The sequence below is a fragment of the Prunus avium genome, chromosome 6, assembly GCF_965620075.1.
Source record: "Prunus avium chromosome 6, drPruAviu1.hap1.1, whole genome shotgun sequence".
In the NCBI taxonomy this organism is placed as follows: Eukaryota; Viridiplantae; Streptophyta; class Magnoliopsida; order Rosales; family Rosaceae; genus Prunus; species Prunus avium.
The window spans coordinates 29,379,053-29,402,401 of NC_142289.1; the positions used below are offsets into that span (position 1 = coordinate 29,379,053).

General features: G+C 36.0%; 2 protein-coding genes across 2 annotated transcripts; both read right to left on the bottom strand.

The window, feature by feature from the left end:
* Window positions 1–820: 820 nt before the first annotated feature.
* Window positions 821–9,092, bottom strand: CYP71 (cyclophilin71). The gene is made up of 14 exons (XM_021946370.2): window positions 8,734–9,092; window positions 8,375–8,460; window positions 7,470–7,558; window positions 6,142–6,381; window positions 5,897–6,018; window positions 5,322–5,397; window positions 5,045–5,152; window positions 4,756–4,932; window positions 4,417–4,634; window positions 3,649–3,781; window positions 2,056–2,279; window positions 1,765–1,918; window positions 1,413–1,578; window positions 821–1,244 (listed from the first exon to the last, which is right to left on the bottom strand). The coding sequence occupies exons 1-13, from the start codon at window positions 8,961–8,963 to the stop codon at window positions 1,495–1,497; spliced, it is 1,941 nt and encodes a 646-aa protein (XP_021802062.1). The 5' UTR covers window positions 8,964–9,092; the 3' UTR covers window positions 821–1,244; window positions 1,413–1,494.
* Window positions 9,093–10,798: 1,706 nt separating this feature from the next.
* On the bottom strand, window positions 10,799–15,508 carry LOC110746155 (Protein kinase superfamily protein). The gene is made up of 2 exons (XM_021946372.2): window positions 14,816–15,508; window positions 10,799–11,646 (listed from the first exon to the last, which is right to left on the bottom strand). The coding sequence occupies exons 1-2, from the start codon at window positions 15,412–15,414 to the stop codon at window positions 10,854–10,856; spliced, it is 1,392 nt and encodes a 463-aa protein (XP_021802064.2). The 5' UTR covers window positions 15,415–15,508; the 3' UTR covers window positions 10,799–10,853.
* Window positions 15,509–23,349: the final 7,841 nt, after the last annotated feature.

Consider the following 23,349-nt stretch of genomic DNA (forward strand, 5'->3'; position numbering starts at 1 on the left):
CAGGGTTAATTATTGTTAATCACTTGAGCTTCATGCCTCTTGCATATCGTTTCCCCTTAGATTTTGGCAATTTACCAAACTAATGTCAGAAAATTTGAAGAATGTAAAAAAACTACATCAAAAACTTGACAAAATAAAGTACAACATATAAGTGAGTCTCTAAAATTTACATAAATCTAAAGAATTATTTTAACTCTCCAGTGTAGAGGACCTGCTTTTAACCCCTGATTGAAATTGCAACGAACTCCTAAAAAAGAATTTGCTTGTGGCATTCTTCTAGAAAACCACTGATCTTCCAATCAGTTCGAAACATATTTTGATAATGTTCCAAGTCCTCTGATATTTTTCTGATTGAAGACAGCTTTGGATGAAATAAAAGTTCAAACTGGCTTTGTAAATTCATATCCAGACTATCAAATTCATTGCAACAAGATCTAAAGGATACGAAAATGAAAACACTTAAAACAACGCCACAGGATCACTTTAAAAAATAGTGTCTTGATTAAGAGAAGTACTTGCTTGAAATTTGAGAGGGGATTTGAATTCATTAGTTTGGGTCCTGGACCGTCCAGTAAAGTTTTTCTATTTTTCTATTTTTCTATTTTTTTTTGTTTAATTTGTTTTTAGCTTTTATTTTATTTTAATTTTTAAAGTTAATTTATTATTTCTTTTAACATTATTTAAAATGCCTTTTTCTTTTTCTATTTTTGTCTACGTGGCGCAGTTTACACATAAGCAAAAAAGTGAGACCCACCTACACTAAATTTAACGGATTATTTGACAGAGTTGACGGAAATAAGCAAAGCGTGACACAAAAATAAAGTTCAAAGAATAAAGTAAAACAAATTGGGTTTGAGGAGCCAATGTGAGATTAGGGGAAAAAATAATAATTAAGCTTACAGTAAAAAAAAAATACAGTCGCTGATTCAAGACCCCTAACAGACTGAGCTTAGTAAACACAAGGTGTGCAAGTCCAAGGGAGCATAGCCTTTGAGTTGAAAGAAATCAACAATCTACAAATGATGAAACTTCAAATTGGCTAAAATCACTCCAAAAACAAGGGTTAACAAGGAACACAGTAGCAACTAATCAAACTTCAGAATAAGTGAAGTTACAAGCAACCAAGTAGAAGAATGTTTTTCCGACTTGGAAGCAGTCCCACATAATACATGCTCAACTTCTTCATGATTGATAGGCGATCGTACCAAAACATAGACCATATAAAGGTTCTTTTCTTTTCCCCCCTGAACAAGTAAAAACTTGCTAAGTAATCCCAGTAAAAACACCATTTGCAGCAGTAAAAACAAGTAAACGAACGGCCCACCCTTATATTAAGAGTGTTTGCATAAGGCAGCCAAAAATAACCAGAGGGTGAGCACAGATGAAAAATGGATAATAAAACAAGGCTTTACCTGAGTGCAATCTTTTACAGGCAAGGTTCAACAAAACGACCGCCAACCATTTTCCAACGGAAGATCATCAGAAGGGAGAATTTTAAGACTTAGGGACAGTAACATTTAGAATTTTCACATCTACTTGGGGCCTGTCTCCCCTGTCTGTCTTCACTTTCTCTATAGCCTGCCAGCAGTAAGATTATCAGATGCTAGTCACACTGGGGTACGTCATACTAGCCATGAATGAGGAGTTAAGGTACAGAACGCTATCATTGTAATAGTGACATATTCAATAAATATTTTCCAGGCATTTTAAAAGAAAGGACTGCACATGCAGATGAAAAACATGGAAGTTAAAGCTCAACAATACCTGCACGACATCCATTCCCTTGATAACTCTGCCAAAAACTGTGTGCTTGTTGTCAAGCCAAGGAGTAGCCACCGTGGTGATAAAAAATTGAGATCCATTTGTGTTCTCTCCCGCATTTGCCATCGATACAGTGAAAGGCCTGTCATGTCGTAAACTGCAGGAACACAGACATTACAATTTACATCAATGTATTTCAGCCAAAGAATTATAATAACAAGAAAGCAGAAATTTTGACTTCATTACTATCTCATGTAATGCTATAATTCTGTCTATGAATATAGCTATAATTACCTTTTGTGAAACTCATCTTCAAACTCCCTTCCCCAAATAGATTGCCCACCAGTACCATCTCCTAAAGGATCTCCTGTTTGTATCATGAAACCTTTGATCACTCGATGAAATATGAGGTTATCATAATAGCCATTCCGGCAGTGTGTTGTGAAGTTCTCCACAGTTTTAGGGCATTCCTCTGGATACAATTTCATGTGTACGTCACCCATCGTAGTATGCAAAATCTGGAAAAATAATAATAAGAGAGGAGAAGGAAAAGTTAGGCACCTATGACAAACCAGAAAGCGTGAATTTATTCATTTTATACAAGGTTAAAAAAAACAGTGATTTTATATACTTTTTACTAAAAATAATTGACAAAGATGGAAAACTCACATATCTAGAAAAGATAACAGGACACAAAATTGCCCTTCCACTAATAATTTAGGTATTTTGTTCATCTACTTAGTAATTACATTCTAACTCAAAAAATAATATAAAATTGAACCATAACAAAAAGAAAACGCATGTTGAAATGTACAGCTAGAATTTCACCTTGATTTTTTTAAGTGGACAAAAATAATGCTCCTCTTTTGAAGAGGAAAGTTTTTCGAAATAAGTGATATGTAGTTTTCTTTTGAAATGCATAATGTGTACTTATTGAGAATGCATTCAATAACACTCCTTGCATTACTTATTTCAAAAAAAACTTTCCTCTTCAAAAGAGGAGCATTATTTTTGTCCACTTAAGAAAATCAAGGTGAAATTCTAGCTGTACATTTCAACATGCGTTTTCTTTAGTAGTAATAAGTAATGTGTCAATAAATGTGTAATGAGTCAAGAAATGCGTTTTCTAGTAGTAAGTAATGTGTCATTCTCAATATGTAATGTGCAGTTTTGAAATGCATTGTTGATTCCTTATTGTATGTCTTGCAAAAGAACAGAACCAAATAAGTCTGATATTATCCTCTCCTTTTATTTTTCCTTCTTTTTCTAAATTGAGAATGACATCATGTCAAGAAACAGGGGGAAAATCAAATATGCATAGTAAAAAACACATGCAAAACCCATCTTTCCACTTTTCTTTCTATCCTTTTACTCTCCCCTTCTCTTTATAATTCGAGGACAACAGCATAGTAAGAAAAGAGAACAAAAAGGACTTTACCAAGTTCTTTTCTTATGATTTTACTAGCCTCTCCGCACGCGCTTCCGTGCCTGCGAGAGGCTTTTTTTTTAAATTTTAAAATTTATTTTAGAATTAAAAAATATAATGGGTAGTTGTGTTCCATAAAAAGGGGATCCATTATTTGATTTTTCTTTTAATTTTAAATTTTTTTAATATGAAAAAGTATGAATTTACCATATCATCCTCATTTAATTAATAATTTCAATTCTTAATGTTTGCATTAACCAATGGTATTTTCTGGTATTTTGAATGTTTCACCATTCTCTGCCTTTTGCTTTATATATATAGATTATGCAGTGTACCATTTTAATTTGAATTTTATAAATTTCACTAGATTATAAGAAACTCAAGCTTTATTCTTTACAAAATTACGAAAAATGGATGAGAAAAGCATCACATCCAAGATACACAGGAGTAAGTAAACTCACCACATTGTCAGGAAGAGATGTTGTGACTGATTTGCCAATATCTGATGCAGCCAAGAGTTCATCAGCAGGAGGCTTTTCATTGAATATATCTCTTCCCTTAGTTGCATCTTCAGGCTCCTCTGGTTCTCTCTGACTGATCAGAACTCAAAGAAGTCAGATCGGACCAATAAAAAAATGTAGAATCACAGTGAACCAACTCCATCATATAAAGTAGTCAACTGTAAGGGTCATCTTGATATTACTGAGGAGAAATATCACATTAAAGAGCAAAATATGCATCCCACAGTAGCTACATAAACACATCAATCAAATGATCCTAAATCATAACCCAATTTCTTCATTCTTAAGACTTCTACCATCATCATGTTTTCTACCAAGCGCAAATCTAGGCTACAAAAATTCAGCCATGTAATAATGTACGGCCAATAATAACTTGGGCATCTGATCATCATCAGCCATGAAATAATATGCTAACAGCTAAATTGTTGAAGATTGTAAAAATACCAATTGGAAACTTGAAATAATATAATATAATATATAAGTGTGTGGTTCCACTACTATTAACATTGAGGCCTTTTGTATAAAGCCCCATACATGCCAGACTATACGGGTGATTAAATTAGGGACCGTATCAGTGTTAGACCAATTAGTAGTGGGTCGCTGGTCCATCACTCTGAAATCTTAACATAAATAAGCCAAAAATACATGCTTAAAAGAAAACACCAATCCCACACAAGTGTCCTACAAGTTTTTGTAAGTATTTAGTACCTGAACAGATAGATTCTATGTTTCTTGAAAGCACAACATATGAGAGTGGGATCCGTCAAAGGCTCTTTGCTTTCATTCACATTTGCTGCAGCTGCAGGAATTTTTCTGACTTTTTTACTGCTTCTGTCACCTTGATATAAGGCAATTCTCAAAAACCTATCATTATTTTCCACTTTTCCAAGAATTCGGGCAACTTTATTAGTGTGTAAATTTACCACCTAGAAATTCGCAACAAAATAAAAAGGATGAATTAGTTTTTATTTTTAATTTTAAGACGAAGAAGTAAGAGGGAGGTGATGGGGTGTAGTGCAACCCAATTACATGACAGTATTATCTTACTTTTATCCCAAGGAGAGTCGCATATATGAGAAAATTTGAGCTTTCATCAAAAACTGCATTTGGCTGTGGGGCAGATTCTGTTTTCTCAATTTCCTTCTCAACAGCCATTCTTCGCCCAAAGTCAATAGCTTCCAGTTGGTACAAAGGCACATCACTTCTTTGGAGATCTTGGGCCACCTAATCAGCACAAGATACTTGATCAATAACAGTGTCTAAAAACCAAATTATTTTTCAAAAACATGAAAAACTAAAATAATTATAAAAAACAATCAATGTAACAAATTGTTACCTCAAGAGATTCATCATAGACTCGTCGCAATTTACCCGTGCTAAACCAAAATACACGTATCCTGCGATCAGGCGATGTAATTGAAAACTGCTTACCATCCGGGCTAATCTGAAGAGCCAAAAAAGTATTTTAACAAAAATGAAAGAAAACAATAGACAAGTTTAAGCTTTCTCTAATCATGCAAATAGAATGAGTTCACCATGAGAATTTAAAGCTTGAAAGAGTCAAAAATCAACTTCTAGGCGTAAATGCTTATGAGATGCATTGCATATGGTACCTCAATAGAAGAAACAGTAGTTTTGCATTTCAAGAATTCAAAAAGACTGGTGTCACTTTTCACTCTAAACTTCACCCTGCAAGCACCACATGAAAGCACTACAGTTACACATCCATGTCTATTAGGAAGTGGACAAATTAAATACCTGATAGTGATCCATTCAAGAATATAACTAATCAGATTGGTGTTATTTTTATGCTAATGAGACAAAAGAGAACAGAGCACAAAACCATGCAAGCAAAAAATAATCACCACCAATGTCCTGAACAGCAGCACATGTTGAATGTGCACAAGTAGTCTCTACTCTCTAAAAAGATGTGCTCAGTTATATTCGGCTTTGATAAAAGTAATCAATAATTGGTAAATTTATCTGCTCTGACTGCAACTATAGAACTTTAGTGTTACCCAATTTTCTAACCAAACCAAGCTACACAGAAATTTCGAGTGCTGCTGCCAAATATCATATGAACCTCCCTCGTATAGTTTTCCTTATAAAAGTTGATGTATTTCTACAGATTATCTATAACATGGTGATAAAGGACAATTATTTTATTAACATGCCAAAGAGCACATACCCATCCTCTGGAAACTCAAGCGTAGCAGGACTCCAATACTCAATTATTCCCTGTTGATCAGCTGAAATCACTGTATCAAATACAGGATTATACCTCATAACTTTCACTGGGCCCAAGTGTATCTGAGGAATGGAATATAAAAAATAAAATTGGGGGTTCAACTTATTTAACCTACGTACATATTTTTCTAATAAACAATAGAACTTTGCAGGAAAAAAAAGGCCCCTTCCAACGCTGCAACATACCTCTCTAGAGATTATTGGTTCATTTGTACCAGCTCGTGCATCAAAAATGTGTACAAATGACGAGTTTCTATCACTGATGGCAAGCCTGGCTTTGACATCCCCTTGTTTGTAGACCCACTCAACAGCACCAGGAACAAAACGTGTTCGAATCATGACCATCATATCATAATTGACTACATCATATATCTTCACAGAGTGGTCATTTGAAATTGTACAGCAAAGCAAACCATCAACACTAACCTGCATAGCTGAACAAGTCATGGTTGATGACTGCAATAACAGGATGATTTGACAACTATATACAAAACACACAAACATATAGGTGTGCAAAAAGGTAGGTTGCCTCGCCCAAACAAATAGGTGTGCCATAAACTGAATCAATACAAAACCCCGAAATATCCTCACATATCAACACACACATGTTGAGATGTATCTCTTGTATATGCCATGAACATTAGGAACAACACGAAACATTTGCAAGTCCACTATATATGAAGAACTAAACATTAGTTATGGACACACATTTTTCAATATCTTCAGGCCTCGTTTGGTGGCTCGACCTGGAATGGACTATTCAATTAAATTGGACTAATCTCCTGGCTGTGAACTTATACATCCTGGGAGTGGACTTATAAATTGGACAACAGTCCAACATATTGTCTTACAAGTCACATTTAGAGGGAAGGGACTCATAAGGACAGGCTTGGACTCAATTCCAATACAGTCCCGGCCGAGCCACCAAACAAGGCCTCAGGGTCCAAAATTAGAGCACACAATATCAAAAGTCATTTTATTTAGCACAAAAACTATCAATGAAAAATAAAATTGGATTCAGCATCCAAGGAATAAATGGATGACCACTATTTTGCTACACTGTAAACTGTACATACAGAGCTTGTATGTGTGACAACACATCCCCTATCAAGCAGGATTAGAAATAGATAAACCATACCTTATCAATTAAGAGAGCTAGCATTTCAGCTAACTTTGATTGATGCAACCTATTCACGTATTCAGGTCTTATGTCTTTACGCAGAAAATTCAGAAATCCCAAGTTGCAGCCACAAACTACAACAGGAGATCTATATTCAACTTTTATGTGTTCCAATGAGTGCCAACATTCAGAATAAAAATAATTCAGAATCAAGGCAGGAATCTATATGGAAGTAAGATTCCACAGCATATGCATTCAGTTCTATAAGGACAAACTAGGTTTGATTCCATGTTCAGAATCATCCCATTTTGTATTTAGTACCAAAGCAGTAATCAATCTAAAAGTAACATAGGGCATTGGTACACATGTAGTAATGAAAGAAGGAAGAACTCACAGCGAGGCCTTCAATTGGACCCAGGTGGGACCTAAAATGCTTTGCAAACTCAATGCCAATAGCCTTCTTCTTCCAAAACTTCAAATGTCCTGGTGACAAAAGATGAAACAAGTGAGAAATAATGGAGTCATACTCATTTAAGCAAATTACGAACTGAAGAACAACCAAAATTATCTGTATCAAAATGCCCTAGGAGTAATATGCATCAAGTTTCCAGTGTGGGCAGTACTATAAATTAGATTGCATCTAGTTACAGGGAAATAAATATAAATTCAGATTGGAGCTTCACTGCAATACTATTCTTGTGGCAGAAGGAAACTTATATGCATCGCACACTTAGGAAAGTCGGAAACTACATTCCATGATACTTCAGCATGTCACTATTGACATAATATGCTAGCTATGCAAACCCTATTTGACTGAAACACACACTTCTTCTACAATGCATTGCTTTCATTCCACTTTATAAATAAATAAAAAATTAAATGACCTAATATAGATAGGAGTAGAAATAGGCTAATGCATCTTCTTTCCCTTCTTATAGAGACATATATATACTAGTAGAATATATGCAAAACTCCTTACAGTAGCCACATGCTCACCAATGTGAATGCGGCCAGTAATGATGTTACTAGTATGGTTTGTATATATTCTGCATTAACACAACCGTAATAAATTGGAAACTATCCCAGAATACTAAAACCTTGGGAAAGCAAAGAACTTCCTGATAGAATCTCAACAAGCCATTCCAAAATTAACGTATGACACATAGCTATTAGCCAATTCATTATTTTAAACTATGCAACAAATGAAAAAGTAGCAAATAACATGCACAATACAGAGGGCAGACTAAGAAGCGATTTCAGGACTTGCAAAAACAATATCTTAGAAGTTAGTATTATTACCATCAACACTTCCAGTTACAACAAATTCCGCCGAAGACACAGCAACATGTGTAACCACGTCACGGTGCATATAACTTTTCTCATACCTGTTTGTCACGCCAGAAAAATAAACATGAGTTTAAAGGAAAAGAAATACAGATAAAACATGGGATTTCTTAATTGACATGAGCTGAGTTTCTTAGGGTTTAGGGGGTTTAGGGACTGTATGGAGCCAAATCAAAGCAAGTACATTTTCTAACCTATATGCTGAAACTAAAACAGAATTTTCTATCTACAATCACTGAAATTCCAAACTGAAAGTACAATTTGGACCAAAAAAACAATCCATAAACTCATAGAGGACTAAAATCAACGCATACATTTGAGCAGAGGGAAGGGCGTCGAGGTAGGCATGCTCGAACTGGAGAGGCCGCTTGGGCCGAGAGCGAGGGGCTGGGCCCGGACCCACCAGGGGCTCCTCCTCGCTCTCCGCTACGGCAGAGCTTGCGTTGCCGCTCTGAGGCTCCACCGCGTCTGTTGCTACGTGCTTTCCGTTCTGGGGTTCCTCTACGTCTGTTGCTAGGGTTTTTCCGTTCTCAGTTTCCCCCATGTTTGCTTGCTCCTAGGGTTTTTTGCTCGAGACGAAAGACTGCAATCACACTGAAACAGTAGAGCTTCAAAGGACGAAGCTTTGAATTGTTCGCGTGAAAATCAGGCTTTTCGCAATTGGCTCGAATCTGTGAAAAGAAGAAAGCTTTCGAAATTGGCCGAACCGGGCAGCGAACCAGATTGTTTCCGGTTCAATGACTAGAGCACATATTCTATTGGGCCTGTGGTCTGGTTTAGCTAAAGAGTGGGCCTACCTTGTTTAATCCTTTACTTGGTTGGAAGAATTGGGCCTTTTGGGCCTATACCATGATCCATTTTTATTTAGATTCCCAGAACCAAAACTTTACTCTCTATTTCTGCCCCCAGAAAAAAAAAAAAAAAAAAAAAAAGCTTTACCCTCTAACCTACATCGAAAAGCTTATCATAGTTCGGTCTCGTCACTTATGAGTAAATTTTACATACAACCATTTATGTATAATTATGTGTCTTGGGCTCCCTCCCAAGTCAAATCTTAACTCTACACTTTAGTCTTGATTCCCTTGAGTCTATGAGAAGTCCCCGTTCGCATATATGGTGACTAAAATGCTCGTGATACAAGATTACAAGTTGTGACTTAAAAACAATCCTAAAATCTACACAATTTTGTATTCATATTATTACTCAAAAATTACTAAACTTCAAACATTTTGTGTTGTTTTTTTTATTTTTATACAAGTGATATTTGAAACAGGAATGAATCGAACTTAGAACCTCAGGTGCATAGGTAAGTGCATAGGTAAATGCTCTTAATCATTTGAGTTACAAGCCTCTTTCTATTTCAATATTTTTTTTTTTTGGAAAACTAATTAATGTGATACTAGCAAAGTCAAATTCCAAACTAAATTATTATTTTTTTAATGGTGTAAAAAAGGAGTACAGTTAAGATGTCATTTTCCAATCGAGTGTTACTTTTTTACTTTGATCACATCTCTCATCAGCTAATTTAGAAAATAAAAAAAAAAGAATTGGGAGATGCAAAACAAAAGTAGAAATTACTCATTGTGAAGAAATAAAAGATTATTGGTGAGGATTGAAACTTGGCAAGCAACCAAAAGAACATCATGTGAGGTTCTCTTAAGAAGAGGAGGTAGCTCTCAAAAAAACTTGCCACCCAACCCTACCTTCTTCCTCCAAATGAAACACTGCACGTGGGAAGGGGCATGGCCTCCACAAGCAAACACACAAATTTTTCAAATCAAGCCCTCCAATTTCGCCATCCAACACATGCCCAACACTGAAACGCTCCAAATCCAATGGCTCCGCCGGCCACCGGGGGGGGGCCTCTTGATCTTGTGGACAGCCAATGCCAGCCGTATATTTATTTAGCCTTCCAAAGTCAATATCATTTGTTTAAGTTCATATTGTCGGAATCCGAGGCTTCTTCCAACACTGACTAGGAAATATTCTGACTTTATTACATGTCGGTTTGAAGGAGAGTTCTATTGAAAAAAATTGCCGAACCACAACTAGTCACATAAATTAGGCTAAATTTTTGGATAGGGATTATTAATTCATTTTTTCAATTATTGAGATAATAGTGATGAAAATGAAACTTTTGTTATTGAAAAAGACCTGTCCAATTGAAAACATATAATGCTAGAATGTCGGGGCAAGAAAACATTTATTGCAATAATGTCGTAATAATGTTGAATTTTATACCAACGTGTTCTTAGTTTAGTGATATTTCTCTTTCGGGTGTTAAAAAATGCGCAAAGCTCAAATCCCTTACTCATGTTGACCAAAAAGAATAGTGCAAAATTTGTTCTTATTTTTTGTCAACATGTGAGATGAAAAGTCTTTGCGAGGAGGGTTGAAGTGTGCAATATATATCTCTTATTTATTTGTTTTGTGACTAATAATATTCCATTTTCTCAGGACACGTCTGATCAGATACAACTCGTCTGGTAAATGGTGGGGGAATAAAGGGTGGAGGTGTACATCTCAACAATGCCCAATTAACCCCTTGAAAAAATGGGTGCCGCTTGATTGCCGATGCACCCATCAACGATCCCAGTCGCCTAGCTGGGTCCTTGATCAACAGTTGTGAGATGAGGTCCTTGGCCATGGCCGGCACGACGGGCTCTTTCGGAAGTTCTAGGGCTCGAGCCACAATGTTAGCTAGGGTTAGCTCATTGTCCACACCCTTAAAGGGTGTCACGCCATAAAATAGCTCAAAAATAAATATCCCTAATGTCCACCAGTCCACTGCACTGCCGTGTCCCTCACCGGACACAATCTCTGGGGCCAAGTACTCGTGGGTCCCAACGAATGACATGGACCGGACATCAACGGGCTCGGACACAAACTCGGGCCCATTTCGAAGGCCCTGCTTCTTCTTGCGCTTGCTTTTGGGGTGGAAACATGACACGGCAGGAACTATACAATTTGGAAGAATGCATGAAGATGAGGCAAATGGGGGTGGATCAAGTGAGTAGTCTTTCTGTGGTGCAGCAATTGGGGTGTTTTGAGTAGAGATGATCTGAGCCGTTGATGCAGAATCGTCGCATTTTAACGAGAGGTCAAAATCCGTAAGCATGATGTGGCCATCCGATCGAACTAACACGTTTTCGGGCTTTAGATCACGGTACACAATTCCCATCATGTGGAGGTACTCTAGAGCCACAATCACCTCTGATGCGTAGAACCTAATAAATCATGAGATAAAATAACAGTTAGTATGTTACTAATTAATCATGAACTCGCATGATTTGTTATATCATAATCCGTTGATTATGGAGCACTTAAAAAGACATAAATTATAATAAGTATCCTATAATGGTTAATACTTGTTCATTGGGGAAAATTTAATGATTAATCCTAATTTCTTTAATGAAAAAGTAATCAACTACATTATGATTGATTCCATTATAATAAAAAATAATAATAAAATACTTTTGATATTCTAACAATATCTTAAGGACGGATCTTCTTTTACTTCAACTAATATATCATGGGATTTGGTATAGGACACACACAACTAACCACATAATCTCTATTGTAACCTATACTGTAGTCTGCCAACATATAGCCAACATTTTGTTCAGTTATCTGCATTTAACTGGAATTTGGTTTGGCAATGGCAAGCAATGAAAGTTGAAACGTAGTGTCTTTTACATTGACACGCCCTGAAGTTTTTCGTGAAATTACACTAACACATCCTAACGGTTTTGTGAAAACAATTCGAAACCTCAAAGGTTTTGTGATCACAACACACGCAAATGCAGATGATAGTCAAATGCATTTGCAACTATGCCCAACTCAAGTGCTGCATAGAATTGATGTTAACTGATAGGGAAAAGCATGTGCATAATACATGTAAGTGGTTTTTGGTAGCATTTCCAAATTTGTCTAAACACATGAGAAATGGATCATCATTCAATTCCAAGGCACACAACAACTTTCTATATTCACATATATTCATCAATTAATTGCAAACCATACAAAAATTTTCTGTCTTAGCACCAACTGACCTGACCCATACCCTTCCTATTTCATAAACGCCAAAGTCCCTAGGCACCCGTGTGTGTGAGTAAATCCCCCTCCCCCTTCGTACCTTTGACACAAAAAATATTAAAAAAAGTACACTCGCCCATCAAGACTCTTAATTTGGTTGATTGGGAGCACTTTTGGAATGGAAAAAGATGAGGAGAAGCTCATCATTTTTCTTGGTAAGAAAATAGATAATAGAGGGGGGAAAAGAAGGAAAATATATTTCACCTTTCTTCCTTACCTTTATCTTTCACTTCCTAACATTATCAAAACACATGCAAGCAATTAATTGCAATGATGTAAAAGGGCATTTGCAACCATCACCTAATGCTGCATATAACTAATTGATAGTGAAAAGCAATTGCATAATGGTGATTGATGAGATTAGCACTTTTGTGTTTGTCTCCATGTGGTTTGTGTTCTTTCCAAATTTGTCTAAGCATATGAGAAATACATCATCAATAATTGCAAGGCACACAACAAGAACTTTCCATATTCACATATTCATCAAGTAATTGCAAAGCATACAGAAATAATAATTCTATGTTCACATTGCCTCACCTACTTTGTTTGTGTATTATTTTCTTTGTAAAATGACACCTAGGAGTTGAACAACTTGGTTGCCCTTCCTATTTCCTAAATCCCAAAGTCCCCTGGCCCATGCTCTTAATTATATCATATGCTTTGGTTGGGAGTACTTTTGGAGTATGGGAAAAAGATGAAGAGAAGCTTAGCATATTCTTGGCAGGGAAATAAGGAATAAATATCTCTGGGTTACTTACTACAACAATATTTCACCTTTTACTTCTCAACCATTCCTTTTTACATTTCATTGCCAGAAAAAGCTGATTAAAGCAGGCATAGACCACTGGACTCTCAACTACAAGCCCAAAAGCAATATTTAAACAAAAAATAAAATTGGGGGCCACTATTTTGAGATGTCCTTACTTGAAGGAAAAGAACCCAGAAATTCTGCAAGGAGTTAACTGAACCCAATACTTGAATTCAGATTTTCAGGGATCTGTTTGGTCCATGAAGGGAACAAAAGCTATCCCAGAGATCAACACGAAAGAGAAATATACACCCTCATTGTCATTGCTGCTATAAAGATTATATAAATATTTTACTAAATCTCCCTCATTGATCTTATGTCATAAAAACAACAAGCATGGCTTAAAATTATGGGTCAGTCTTTAGGTATCAAAGTGATTCTGATTTTAAAATCAACGGTTGTTGCTCAACCAACTACATCTAAGTCCCTTAATAGTGAGAAGAAGACATCAAGTTTAGACCATAACCAACATTAATCATTTCATCTATTAGTTGGGCACCAGGTTATAGTGTCTTCAAACTTATAAAGGGCATTGAATTCAGGTTTATCCAAGTCTATTTGCAACTTTATGATAAATTAATTACATATAAAAACACTACTCCCTCGAATTATAGGGTCATCCTTAAATCTAAGGCCTTTTTATTGCTCAACTAACAGTAGTTATATATAATTTACCAACCACTGGTTGGTTGACCATCCAAACTTATTATACTTAATATTTTACGTACTATTTAGCTGCGATAGTATACTATTGGCACATGCTCTCGTAAATATAAAATAAGTATTCTACCACTAAAACTAAAATGTTCCTTATTGCTACACGCTCGGTAGATGTAACATATTAATTTCAACCAAAAAAAAATGTCACCTGTCAACTGATACCTTGGACTCCGAGAGAAAAAAAGGAAAAGGATAAAAGCGGAAGATGCCTTGGACTTCAACTTACTGAGCTGTTGTACGTGCATGTAATTATTGGCCTTTCAAGCACATAAGATGTGTTTTCGACCACAAAAATAATAAATATTAAAAAACAAGAACAGAAGAGTCAAAATTTCATCAAAGCTTTTAACCCATAATGAGCCACTTGGCATCTCAGGGTGGAGCTAGACTATCGTGCTTAGGTGTACTCGGCCGCAGCCGAAAACTACCCAGCCCTCTAACAATAATCCAGTGTACGTCAAGCACGCTGTAAATCTTTGCTCACTCAATCCAATCCCAAAATCTACCAAACCGCGGGTAAACGACAGTGGGCCCCACCAACCAACTGACAGGTAAACCTAGAGTGCGGGCCCAGCGAGTCAGTAAAAGCCTGAACCGTGCAAACGCATGGCATCAAACAAATCCCCTCCCTCCAATCGTTTTTTATATTTTTATTTTCAAACCAAGTGAAAAAAAATAAAATCAAAAAACAAAATTTAAAAAAGGAAATAAATGATCGTTCATTAATGCAGTCAAGAAGAAGAAGAAGAAGAGCCAGTGCTAAACGTGCGCACCTGACGGCAGGCTCGGCGAAGCGCTTGAGCGGCTGGCGCTGGCGGAGCACGTGGAGGTCGCCGCCGGGGCAGAACTCGGTGAGTAGAAAAAGCCAGTTGGGCGCATCGATACTCGCGTAGAGCGTGGGCAAAAAAGGATGGTCCAGCATTTCCAATATTTCCCTCTCTGTCCTCGCTCGCCCTTCCTTGCTCCGACTGATCAGCTCCTTCTTGTCCATCACCTTCGCCGCAAATACGCCCCCGCCCTGGCCTTGGGGCCCGCCGCCGGACTTCAACTCGGCTAAGTAGACGGAGCCGATGTCCCCGGAGCCTAGGCGGTCGGAGAATTTGAGGTCGGAGAGGGAGAGCTGCTGGGTCGGGGATTCGGATCGGATCTTGTGGATGGCTGACCAGAGAGGGTCTGAGGAGGATGCGGGTCGGTGCTTGGAGACGAGGGACGGGGGGACTATGCGCGCCGAGGAGGAGGCGGAAGCCGTGGGGGTGGATTCGGAGGCGGAGCTCGTGCTGCGCTTGGTTTCAGTGGCGGTGTTGGTGGTTGTGGTGGAGGTGAAGCTCAGACTCTGGAGGTCGTCGGCTAAGTCGTCGAGCCACGGCTCCATTGTAGAGAGAGAGAGTGGGAGGGGAGGAGTAAGAGAGGAGAGAGATTGTGGTGTGTCTGAGAGAGAGAGGGAGAGAGAGAGAGAGTGAGGGAGTGAGGAGGTTTTGAAGGGGATGGGGAGAGGGGATTGGTGGTTGTTGGGCTTGGGTTGGGCCTTGTGGTGGGTTTGGGTTGTTTGGGATGTTGGGGGTTGAAGGTGGGCCTTGTTTCTGTGGACAATGCCTAATCTTTTTAGATTTTTATTATCCAATAATTGAAGTCTTGGATGGTGGATGGATACAATACAATTACAATACAAACCATAAAAGAATATTATGCTATTAAAAATTCATTTAATTTTTCACAAGGCAAAAATTATTGTAATAGAATAAATATGATAATTAAAAATCAACTCTACTTTTATACATTTATACATTTAGTCAATTCATAGTGAAAATAATTTAGAATTTATCGTGAATTGATTCTGGTTGTCTGTTTTGATTAAATGAGTACGATAGATAAAGACATTTGTAATTAAATACATTGTGTTAGGGTTTTTTTTTTTTTTTTTTTTAAATTCTACAAAAAATTTAGTGGAAAAGTCCAACATGGTGCACCATGTTCATTTCTGTCTATCCCAAACAATTATTCCAATATGAAAAGAATTTCTATCGCAAAAAATTTAGTGTATAGAAACTCTTTTCATTGGCATAACTTTGATTTTTTGGCTAGAATCTTTTTATTCTTTTAATCAATAAGAGAAGGAAATTTCGATTTAAGTCTTCATTTCAAATTAGAAAGAAAAAATATTGTTAGAGCGAGGTTAACTGGTTTTTTTATTATTCCAAAGTTACAAGGGAGAGGAGGTTTTCTTACACATTATTTAAGTGTCATGAGTGTTAGAATTTGAGACCACTAATCTATAAATCAAGATATTTTTTCACCATATTATAACCCGTTGGCGAGGTTAACTAATTGGCTAGCAGGTTGGTGCCCTTTTACAACCCCCTCTATCACTTAAACCGCAAGAAATGCACACGTCTCTAAACAGAGAAAAGCTTCAAGAGTCAACCAAACAAAAGAAGAAAACTAGATCGAGTTTGTTTTTATGAAAAACAAAACAAAAGCCCCATGTGTTGAAGTGTGATTTGCCCATACATTTACATTCTACGAAGCACGGTGTCCAAATTATTTTGGTAAACGAAGCGACGACCGCACGAGACGTGGGGCGGGGGTGCTTCTCGAGACCGGAACTTCCTTCCTATTTAGCTTCAAAAGCTTGGATGCAACGTGCTGCGTGCATGTGCAAAAGAAAAATAGTAATTATATTGTGCAGAAAGAAGACTCTATCCATGATAGAGTTCATTATTATGCAGGGGCCAGCTCTGGGTCATTCTCTTTCTCCTTCTAAACTTTGGGTGTGCAGGTTGCCCTTCTCTGTTGTAAACTCTTATTATTTAGATCTTTTTGGATCTGTGTGCTCTCGTGGATCTAAATTAGAGGTGGATCTAGCCCTTTTTCGGCTAGGTGACTGCTCGATCGAGAATTTTCAGAAGATAAAAAAGGGTACATATGAACTTAACATATATGAAAGAGAATTTGCTAATAATATCAATAATGTAGCGATAATTGAAAATTTTAAGACTTCTAAGCTTTTCGTAGGGTAAAATTTTAGATTTAATAATGTTGTTTTGTATTGCATTGTATTTACTTATGGTTTTTATTAAGCTTTTATTTATGTATAGAGATGCATTTTAGAGTAACACTCATTACGTCCCCTAACTATGTGTATCTTTTTATTTTTATTAATGAAAATCACTTGTATCGCTGAGTTTTATAAGTAAGTTTCACCTAGCTGGCTTTCAAATCCTGAATCCGCCACTCGTCTAAGTCTTGTTAGTTGTCTTCTTTGTCGCATTAAAAAAAAAATTATGTAAGAGCCATCGCCATGGGATAACTTTTCAAAGCATATTATAATTCAAAGTGTTTGGCCTAAAGTAATATTCTCAGCACCAAATTAAATTGGTGGAAACCAAACCAATCACCAAAAGTTTATTAATTCAACTTTATTTATCATAATCTATGTTGTTGTAAGACATGCTTTGCACTATGAATAAGCCAAAGGATGTAATTCTTTTTTTCTTTGAATAATATTTGTAAAGAGCAGGCTTTTCAAGTGTTTAAGAGATAAAGTTGTGAACTGCTTTTTGTTTTTGTTTTGTTTTTTTTTAAGGCAAGAGGACAAGTACTTCGTGGTTAGAAATACACTTGGGGTGACCAAAACTTTATGGTTTAACTAATTTTTTTGGTTGGTCTTCATGATTTAAGTATCTATGTTTCCATCAATGTCTCTTTCACTTTTTAACTTATTAGCAGTTTCTGCGGGCATTTGATTGGGACAAAATATTTGTTTCTAAAAGTTTATTAAATAAAATATGAAAACATAAAAATATATATATTATTTTGTCCGGCCAAGGGAGAAGAAGGTCTCTTAATGTGTTAGATTCGCTCATAAACTGGTTGATCCTGAAATTATTGGACATAATTATTTGCAATATGTATTCCACTTTTATCGCCAGAATCACATAACGATAGTAACTAGGCGTGGGTGGGTCGTAATTAATTGCAATATATATTGTCTTAAAAAATCACATGTTGTACCGTATAACTCCTTTCACAACCTCTCTCTCTCTAAGACGTCTCCCTCTTCCTAGATTCCTAGATTTTCATGGCTGCCATCGCTCAACGGTCCGGCCCTAATGATAAAGTTGTATTTAATTATCTTTATTACTATTAATTTCGCTTGCTATAGAATAATCAATACTTAGATATAACTATACTTGTGTTTTGTGCAAGTTAGTTCTGTGTTGATAAAAGGGAATTCCCACAACAAATTCAATTAAACGCACTTTTCAACTTCTCCTCAACTTCTAGAGAGACCATGTTCAATATAAAGATTAAAAGAACAATACTAATAATTATTTATTAATTAATATTGACTCTACATGTATTTTTCAAGTCCAGTATTATGTATGTATAATCCATTATTGATGCGTACCAATTCTCTAGCATTTTTAAATTTGATTTCTTCGATTTGTTGATTGGTTTTGCTTTTATTTGCCTTATAATTCATTAGGTCAGATAAGGAGGGGTTGGGATTAGACCACTGGAGAGATGACAACCACGGAAATAAGAGTCTGGGAAGAGGGTTTCTCATGACCTGGGGTGGGTGAAAGGGGAAGGGGAAGATTGCACTCATTAAAGATGGGGAAGGGTAATTGATACGGCACAACATGTGATTTTTAAGATAATATAACTATGCTGATGTGGATTAATTAACCTCGTTAGATTAATCAAATGGTTAAGATTAATTTTAATAAATGCACACAAATGTACTGATGCTAAATGGAGAGACTCAATATCCCATATAATGATAGTAACTGTAGTAATAATGCCAAAGGAAGTTTCCTCTCAACAACATTTTCAAGTTGGCAAAATATGATTTGTCTTTTTTATTTTGCTCTCTCGAGTAATTCCAGAGTTAGTATATACACCAAAAAGAAGGCAAACTCTAGTCGCACAAATCAACACCACAACTCGTGTAATAGTCAAACCAAGGAGCTGATTTATGTCTGAATTTACAATTCATTCCACAATTATTGTACAAACCAAACTCCAGTGACGTCTAGAAAAATTGGCATTTTTGAAGTCAGTGAGAGTTGAACTATTCCCATGGAGTTAAACTATGATCAGTTTTCTAGAACAAATTTAGCTTCAATAAGTACAAATTGTTTCTGCAAGAGTGCTTTCAAATTTCGATATTGACAATGACAGGTGAATTATAACAATGGGGTCATTTAACTGTGCTTAATCAAAACCCTAAAACCATTCAACCACCGTATCGATCTGCACATCGCCACCAAAAGTCAGTCCAAATACTCATGCCAACTTCAAAATTATGAAATTAATGACAATTAGCTACCAACAGCATCAGCATTGTGGCCATAATTGACACCATTGTTGTTTTGGTTCACAGATCCAAATAGTACGTGAAGTTGTGGACTAGCCTGGTGCTGCTAACCATTCATTGACAAAAGAGCTGGTGGGATCTAAATTGCATTAATTCTAAGTCCATATGTGATATGTCAACAAAAATAATTTGATTTTGCCGGCATGTTTCGCTTTATTCCCACACTTAGACATCAAAGTTTGTATATTTTGCATGGAATGTTGTTTGCCGACTGCCACGCATTTGAAACACAGAAAAGGATGTATCATCACATCCATTGGGATCTGTCATGGCCTTATCCCTTCGTTTTCTTTCCTATAATATTGTTGGGTCGAAGCTATTCTCATTTTGAAGGCAAAAACCAAGGTAATTAAGAAATGTCTCCTATCTAGGCCATGAACCAAACCGACCAAGCTTGTAATGATATCGCCAAACCATAAATCGACTCAACAGGGTCGGTTAGGTTAAACTCACTAGGGGTTTTTCATTTTCATTTTCATTTTTTATTTTTTTAAAACTGAAAAACTGAAAACATGTTTGGTAACATATTTTGTTTTCAATTTTTAAAACAACTTGAAAAGTGTTTTCAATTTTCAGTATTCGTTTTCATTTTCATTTATATCACCACACATCAAATGCACTCCAATTACCAAAATTTGGTATTTGAGACCTCCCAACTTGGACCCAACCACTCAATTCTTGCATTTGGCCACTGACCCATTCCAATTGCCTTGGGACCTCCAAATCCAAAATTCACCAAAAAATACTACATACTCTTTATAACATGCACTTTCATTCTAAATTCCATTTCCAAGTTCCACAAAAAAATGAAAACTGGGAACTGAAAAAGTTACCAAACAACTTTTTTTCACTTTTTTTGAAAAATGAAATAAGTTACCAAATAAGTTTTCATTTTCTAAAAAATAAAACTAAAAACTGAAAATTAAAAACTAAAAGCTAAAAATTGAAATGATTATCAAATGGGCCCTAAGATTCTTATTCGGGTTGATCGGCTTCGGTTTTTATTCCACATTAATTTTCTAATTCTTTTCATTATATTCATATCCAAAATTAATGGGTCGAAACACATATGTGGTTTACGGTTTTAGGAAAGCCTATATACATGCCCTTTGTTTACTTTGGTAAAATTTTGTGAGTATTTTGTCCCTCCAAAGAGATAGACCAACTAAAGGAAAAACCTAGTGAGAGTATAAAGCTTTGATTGTATTGTAGATTCTGTATTGAGAATCTACAGAAGTACAAAATAGGGTTTGAATTAATTGGGGCCCAAGGTCCCCTTCTGGGTTTGGAGGTCCATAGAGTCTGGGTCTAATGAGCCCAATCATGTTGCACTAAACAAAGCTCAATACTAAGCTTATTATTTCTAATTTAGAATAATAATCAAATTCAATTTACTTTTGAGTAATAATCCAGTCCAATCCAAGTGGCCAAGGAAAAGTTGAGTTATCTTTACTAGCTAATGGTTTTTTTTTTTAGGTTGGAGAAAGCACTTTCGTTGTCATCCTGTCTTGCAAATTTTCAGTCCCATCTTCACTGTGCACCCAAACAAGGTTGGAAAGAGCATTTCAATATTGAATAATGTAATAGTCCGGCCCAACCTAAGCAAGACCAATATGCATGTTTAGGATTTTGATACTTAACTCAGGATGCATTGGACTAGTAGTTTTAGTGCGGTTTTTGTCCGCGTTAGTTTTGCTTTAGTATGTTAGTTTGTTGCCCTCAGGAGATTGTTATTTTAGATGCGTTGTTGATGTCTTTAATTGTACCGTTGAAGTTTATCTAATGAAGTTTGTACTTGATTAAAAAAAAAAGTATTAAGGAACTCATCAATGATAGAATTTTAAATTACGGAAATTAATGTTCTAGAATTTGTAAAGTTTTTTTGACCAGAAAAAAAAAAGAATTTGTAAAGTTTTTTGTTTGGCTAATGAATATATATATATATATATATATATATATATATATATATATATATTTATTTTTTTTTTTTTTGGAAATAGTAAGGTTTCATTCAAATGTCAAAGGTTACAGACTCGAGTGAACAAACGTGGTCTCATCAATAGTGGGAAAAATCTGAGATGAAAGAAAAAGAGTGTCACACACTCCATGAAGGCTACAAACAAAACTCAAAACAAAACCAAAATAACAACGTCAACTAGCAAAGACACATTGGCCTTAGGACCCTCTTCAAGCCAAGCATTTGAAGACACACTACCTAGAGCAAACTTAGCATGGCTACAATAAGACATAAACTAGGAACAAAAACAATAAGAAAATTCAACTTGACCATATGCCGTACTGACATAAAGCATCACAACAACCTTTGGCTCTTTTTTTGGCCATTGTTTGTCGACAGAAAGTATGGGCTCAAAAGCAAGAGATTATCAAGAATGGACCGGACAGGAACAAAGGCGTTTTGATCACTAGAAATCATCTCAGGCAAAATGATCATCAAGAGGTTAGCTAGAGTTTTTCAACAAAAACAGGGTCTTAAGCTCTAAGGAATTGTCTTAGAGCATGGAATATGTAGGGGTTCCCAAGCCCCCACACATTCCAATCCATTAGTCTCGATGAAATTGACGGGGTAACCCTGCTAACCCCATCTCTGTATTAATCTCCAATTGAATAGTGTTCGGCTCTGATTGATGCAGGTTCTCATCACCCTTTGGACCTTAGATACCGATTGGGTTGCTCAAGCCTTAGCCTTAGCCTACCGTTTGGCTAACGGATTTAAACATGAAATTTAACGTTTATCATATTGGAATGTTAGAAATGACGACTATTTAGATAAAATTTAAAGTTGGGATTTATGACCTCCAAATCCCATGTTTTTTTCCCACGGGGAATTTCTAAATTTCTTTGTGTTTTTATCCAAACACGGAGATTGGTTTATATCAATTTAGAAATTCTAACTTTTGTCAAAATCCCAAGTTTATTTCCCTCATCCAAACACACCGTAAGATTTTAAGGACGAACGCAATTTAAGTAATAAAATCATGTCAAAAAGGTTCTTTTTCGTTATTCAAGCGACGACCGTTTCACATGTGACTTTTCATTGTAGTCGTAGAGAAATTTTTTACTATAGGATTGCCTCATGGATCTTAGCTTTGTTAGTTGTTAGCCATGCATCTTTTTCCCTCTTCTAATAATCATGACAGGGCAGACATGATCAATAAACCTTTATAGAATTAGCAGCATTCAAAATTTCAAACCCCATAATTAATCCCACTTTATCCGTCAAAGAGGGGGTAAAATCATGCATAATGATGGTTAAAAACAATAAAGCTTCCACCAACTGAGAAAAAGAAAGCAAAGATGAACTTACCTTGTTTCTTTTCAGCCCATAAAGTTAATTGGGGTCTTCTTTGTTTGGCCACAATGTTGCCATTATCATTAGGATTAAGTTAATCGATCTAGGTCTTCTTTCTTTTACTAGAATGACAGGATGCATTTGGATTGGGGCTTCTGTCTCTCATGCTTTTACCGTTTTGCTTCACATGCCCTCTACTCTTTTTGAAAATGCCTAATAGTATCGGCCACTAATTAAGAACTCACCCACTCAAATCTCAAATCCCCTTTCTTAATTAATCTTTAAAAACTTCTAAACTTTTTCCTTTTTTTTTTCTTAATTAATTTTAAGAGTAGTGCTGGTTCTTTAATTTTTTTTATTTTTTATTTTTATTATAACTATTAAGAGTAGTGTTGTTGTTCCCCTCTTCCCATTTACCCATCCACCTTTAAATTATTTAGTTTCATTTCATTTTCATATAAAAATAAAAATAAAAATAAAAACTACTGGAAAGAACATATTAGATAGGTGTTTCAATAGTTTTCCACTTTTCGGAAATATTTTAGCTGACGGATTCATAAAAAGAAACCAGAAAGAAATGTAAGTGGTAAAATCTTGGTTTATTTAATAATTCATCA